This window comes from Hydra vulgaris, chromosome 15, assembly GCF_038396675.1.
Source record: "Hydra vulgaris chromosome 15, alternate assembly HydraT2T_AEP".
Lineage (NCBI taxonomy): Eukaryota > Metazoa > Cnidaria > Hydrozoa > Anthoathecata > Hydridae > Hydra > Hydra vulgaris.
The window spans coordinates 13,865,309-13,870,642 of record NC_088934.1 but is presented as its reverse complement, the minus strand read 5'-3'; the positions used below and the strand labels follow the sequence as shown (position 1 = coordinate 13,870,642).

Sequence of the window (5,334 nt, the reverse complement as noted above, 5' to 3'; positions counted from 1 at the left end):
GAAAAGGCTAATTGCAGCGGAATTCCAACACGAGAAGCAATGGTCAAATGGACATTGTCTAAAATATCTTCATTCACCGCTTCAATTTTAATTTCACGATTGTTCATCAATATCCAAACTCCGTCATTTTCAATTTGAATGACTTTTCCAATTGCACCATTACACAAACCTTCTTCGACATTTATATTTTTAATCAGCATAACAATCGCATTGACTTTAACTGTGAGAACTTTGAGGAATTCGAAATAACGCCGTCGCTTTTGGATTTTTTATGACATCTTTGGAATAAAAAGTAAATTCTTTATATTTAATATCTTTCATTTTCTTATGATTATAAAATTGAACAGATAAATTTCTAAAAAACAAACGCGTATATTCGTCGTTGATTGAATCCTCGTCAATAAAATGCCTTTTTGTCAAATATTCTATCGAGTCGGCAGACACTTGACCTAAACGTAACTCGTTGAGCACATTGAAAAATTGCAAGTCGTCTTTCTGTCTAAAATACGTTGTTAAATTGAGCACTTTTACAATATACTGTTTCCAAATGGAAGACTGAAAAGCATAATTTCCGACAATGGGTTTTAATTGATAAAAATCACCGCACACAATGACTTGGATCCCTCCAAATAACTCGTCTTCACATTTTCTAATTTTACAACCTAATCGATGCAATAAATCAAAAGTTTCAGCGTTTATCATTGATATTTCGTCAATAATAAGGACATCTGTTTGTAACCATCTCTTGTGTACTTCTGGATGCATGTACCGAATATAATAGTCATCACTTTTGGTGCCAGTTTCAATTCCAGCAAAAGAATGAACGGTACTCCCGTTTAATAAATAGGCGGCTATGCCTGTAATTGCTGTGACTGTCATTTGTTTATAAATTTGCTCACTTTTGGCAATCGCATCTATTAAATAACTTTTTCCACAGCCGGCTCCGCCTGTTATGAAAAAATTTTCTCCGTCATCTAGCCATTTAAAAGCTAACTTTTGTTCACTTGATAGTTTCATTTTTTTTTTAGTTGACTAAAAATAATTTATTCTGAAAATGTAATCAAAAATAAAAATTTTACAAACCTTAAAAAATACATGATTTTATCGTTGAAGACAAATAAGCTGTCAAAAATATTATTTCTTCTGGATTTAGACTTTTTGTATAAGTTTCAAATTCTTTCTTTGTTTGACAATTGATTACATTTTCAATAATTATTTGTTTGTTAATCATCTAAAAAAAATTAAAAATTATTTAAATAATTATAAGCAAAATAACAATATACAAAATGAACTTGATTTATTCGTCCAATTGGCAATATTATCGTTCATCTTGGTTAAAAAATTACATTTTTCAAACATTTCCGAATTATAAAACGTATAAAAATTGTCAAAGTTTTCATTAAAATAATTGCCAAAATTTTCTTTTATCGTTTGAAAAACAATCCTTCTTAAATTTTGCGGATATTCGTTAAAATCAACAACGTGCATGAAAAAACTTTGCCACGTGTCTTCATTGTATTCACACAACAGCATGGAAACTCGAATTTCGTTTAATGTAGCTGGACAAAAACAATTTTGTTTCGTATTGTAAGAGTCGCAAAAAGTCGTTCAATTTTTCTTCCGACATATGGTATAAACACATTATAACTAAATAAAATAATCAAAAAATTTAATCATCATACCATTCAATATTTTCAACATCTTTTATTATTTCATTTATTTCAGTCAACCATTTTTCTTTATTTTTATAATTGTTATAGTAAAAATAAAAAGCATCAAAACTTTGACAATAATAAAACGGACAACAGTTTTTAAAGTGTTGTAATAATATCAAAATTTTAACATTTGTCAAATTTAAACATTTCATTTCGAGAGTAAATAATTTAACCCAGTCGTCAAAATTTGAAATAGAAACTTGATAAATGTCCGTGCTATAATTTTCTTGTAAACATTTCAAAGCCGCCTGTTGAATAAATTTTAAAGAACAAACTTTACTAAATTTCCAAATCATTTCAACAAAACTGTCCAACTGTTTTAAAACGATCATTTTTCGACACTGACAAAGACATAAACAAACAAACCAATCATGTCATATCAATATCTTTTATGAATTGGCGACCGACAGGTGTATTATTAAAATTGCACTTTGATGGAAAAATAATTATTAGTATAGCCATTTTCTATTAACTTTTCACAATCTTGAAATCCTTTTTCGTTTTCAAAACATATTCTTTCTTTTGTGTTTAGAGAACATTGATACATTTTTATTTTTACTTGACTAAAAAAAATTTTTTTTTATAGATACATATATTAAAGATTAATAATATCGTTCATACTTTTACAATACCTTAAATACAAATCATTTCTACCAAATTTTTCAAACTCGAGTTTACTATTTTCTTCAATCATTTTGCGATATGCTCGACACGAGTTTTTAAACTCGTCAACTTATCTTCAAATATATTTCTTTTTAAAAAAGCAAACATTTCTTCGTAAGCATACAAAGAATAGTTTTGGAGTAAATCTTGATTTAATTTAATACTTGATTATATTCCACAATAACATCATTTAGACTTGTTAAAATAATATTTATTAAAGATATTCCGTCGTGGTCAAAGTGCTTTTGCACTTTTAAATTGAATATGACCTTTTACACGGACATATAATTCTCTATTATCGCTTTCTTCTTCACCATTGCCTTTACACTCGAACAAACGGACAAACGATTCATATAGTTTCAAAGTTTAACCAAGCAAGATTTCTCCAAGATTTAGATTTGTATACTAAATTATATTGTGACATTCTAAAAACAATTGAGAAAAAAAGTTTATAATGATCCAAATACAGATTTTATTATTTTTTTATGAACTAAAAGTTTTTCTTTTTGCATATTACATAATTTAAAATCTTGCAAGATTTGTCCTTTAAAGTCGTATTGAAAACATCGTTGCTAAATGTTTTGAAATGGCAACATCCCTCTCTTTAATAAATTTATTTTCTTCATTTATTAAAATTTCCAGTTCCAAAATGGCTTTGTGACATTTTTTAATTATTTTGAATGCGATCCATATTTACAATAAACTTAATAAATTTTTATCAATGCTCTCAATATCGTGTTTTAACTCCATTAAAATTTTTGTTATTGTACCAGAGCTCCATTTTGTTTCCAGTCGTCTTTGTCATATTTTAAAATTTTTCTAATTGTTTTGAAAATGTTCATAATGTTTTGATTTCATCGAAAACGCGGTTCCATATATACAAACGTTTACATTTATGTTTTGCCCATTCCACGTTTTTATTAAAACTGCGTTCTTTGCCAGTTGTTTCTACTGTTGCATTTCATTTTTTTATATCCTGAAAAAAATTATCTTTTATAAAATTGTAACAAACATTCGTTTATTTCGTCAGAAATTTGCATATTACAAGTCGATTCCTTTAAATTGTCACAAAGTTTTGACATTCAGTTACTTTTTTTTATACCTGCCGACTTTTTTTAAAAATTTTTTATTTCAAAATTAAAAACAACTGTCAATTTCAAAAAAAAAAAGTTAACGAATAAAAAAAAATAAGCAATGCTTGAAAATTTTGTGTTCTAAAAATAAAAAAAATTTTTATATGATATTTATTGTCCAGTCGATTCCAAATCCTCCAACTCTTTTATTTTCAATAACGGCTGATGCTACATGAAACAAAGATTGACAACCTTCAAATTCAATTACAACCTTTTGAGCTCGAACAAATGGTACAAATGTGATTTGAGCAATAAAACTTTTTTTTTCAACTTTATAAGGTTCTTTACTGTTATTAAAAAGCATGACTTTTATCTCTCGAGTATAGTCAGAATCAATGATGGCAGGCGAGTTGAATACCACTAATCCATATTTTAAAGCAAGACCTGATTTTGCAGTTATAAAACCTTGAATATGGTTATCCATTTTAAATATAGAAACTCCAGTCGAAACAAGTTTTTTTTCAAATGGTTCAAGAATAACTTCTTGCGTACTTCTCAAATCAAGACCGGCGCTACCCGAAGTAGCATAAAAAGAATGGTTTTCCAAATCTTCAATCAAAACTGACATCTAAAAAAACATTTAAAAAACAATGTATCTAAAGAATTACATTTAAAAAAAACATTTAAACTTTTAGCGCATACATACCTTTCAAGCTAACTTGCTCTCTGTTTTTTTTTTTAAACTAAACAGTTCCTTTTCTACTCTTTTTTAAAGCGAAAAGTGCACAAAAAAAACGTCATCGAGTTCAAAGTTCAACAATCGTACGTTGCTTATTGTTCGAAAAAAACTTGTTTTATTCTTGTTTTTTAATCTTGAATTTTATTTGTTTAAAAAAAAAAAAGAAAAACAATGAAAAAAAAACGTATAAAAGAAAGTTGTTTAAAATTTTTTTTCATTCGACAAAAAAAAAATGGCTAGCGTTGATTTTGAAATTACATGTTGCAACGACAAAAGTTATTTGAAATTTGGTGATTTGGCTGCAAATACATTGTGGCTTTGTGACATTCAACGAGAGAAAGATGTCATTGCTGGGCAATATTCAAAATGCCCGGTAAAACCTGTCGCTCAATTCGATTTTACAAAAAACGAAGTGGTTTATTCTAATCATAACGACGAAGAATGGATATTGCTTCCTGAAAAATACAGGCAGCAATGCAAAAACAGAGAAAAAATTCATTTTCTGTATAGAGCAGAAATAAAAACGAGTAAAGATGACAAAAGTTTTTTAAATAAAAAAGGCGGCTAAAACAACTATCAAGCGTTTATACATCATGCGCAAAGTAAAGTGACAAAGAAATTTTTGGAAAATTTAATGAGCGATTTGGAAATTATTCAAAATAAAGCTTATGTGTACGCGTTCAACGTTACGAAAATTTATAAAGAAGTTAAGTTTGCCAATTTTGCAATTCGACTTGCAAAAGACGACGAAATGTTTCATTATTCAGAATACGAAAGATTGGCCGCAATTGAACCTCCCATGATGAACGTCATTTTGAAAGAAAAAGGTTATCGTAATTTTAATCAAAATTTAAAAAGAGCTGCGAAAGAAAATGCCATTCAAGAAACTGGCAATAAAAAATTGAAAAAAGAAACTGAAGAAGAAGAAGCTTAATTTTAAATATTATTTAATTTTTTTTTTTTTGAGATATTTAAATGTATTGTTAATAAAAACTTGAAAAAAACCAGTTTATTACCAGAAACATTGTTTTTTTTATTCCCTTAAAAGGTAATTTCAATGGGTATAAATACTTTGAAAATGTTAAATTACAGTCAGTTTTAAAAGAATGACGAGCAAGCAAGTCGATCAATCTGTAGAGAAAGC

The 5,334-nt window shown here is 27.7% G+C and overlaps 2 protein-coding genes across 2 annotated transcripts; both read right to left on the bottom strand.

The window, feature by feature from the left end:
• Positions 1-216: 216 nt before the first annotated feature.
• Positions 217-2,409, bottom strand: LOC136091775 (ATP-dependent DNA helicase PIF1-like). Its single transcript, XM_065819487.1, has 5 exons — positions 2,348-2,409; positions 2,189-2,278; positions 1,572-1,647; positions 1,202-1,231; positions 217-1,032 (listed from the first exon to the last, which is right to left on the bottom strand). The coding sequence occupies exons 1-5, from the start codon at positions 2,407-2,409 to the stop codon at positions 217-219; spliced, it is 1,074 nt and encodes a 357-aa protein (XP_065675559.1).
• A 1,202-nt stretch (positions 2,410-3,611) lies between these two features.
• LOC136091774 (deoxyuridine 5'-triphosphate nucleotidohydrolase-like) lies at positions 3,612-4,079 on the bottom strand. The gene has a single exon (XM_065819486.1). It carries the CDS (start codon positions 4,077-4,079, stop codon positions 3,612-3,614), a length of 468 nt encoding a protein of 155 aa, XP_065675558.1.
• Positions 4,080-5,334: the final 1,255 nt, after the last annotated feature.

What these genes read in the sequence shown, in the direction of transcription:
- LOC136091775 (XM_065819487.1), bottom strand. Translation starts at nt 2,409, where the DNA reads ATGATTGAAGAAAATAGTAAACTCGAGTTTGAAAAATTTGGTAGAAAT. An exon ending in AGAAATGATTTGTATTTAAG is followed by an intron (nt 2,279 to 2,347) that starts GTATTGTAAAAG and finishes AATTTTTTTTAG; the next exon opens with TCAAGTAAAAATAAAAATGT. An exon ending in AACAAATAATTATTGAAAAT is followed by an intron (nt 1,033 to 1,201) that starts GTAATCAATTGT and finishes AATTATTTTTAG; the next exon opens with TCAACTAAAAAAAAAATGAA.
- LOC136091774 (XM_065819486.1), bottom strand. Translation starts at nt 4,079, where the DNA reads ATGTCAGTTTTGATTGAAGATTTGGAAAACCATTCTTTTTATGCTACT.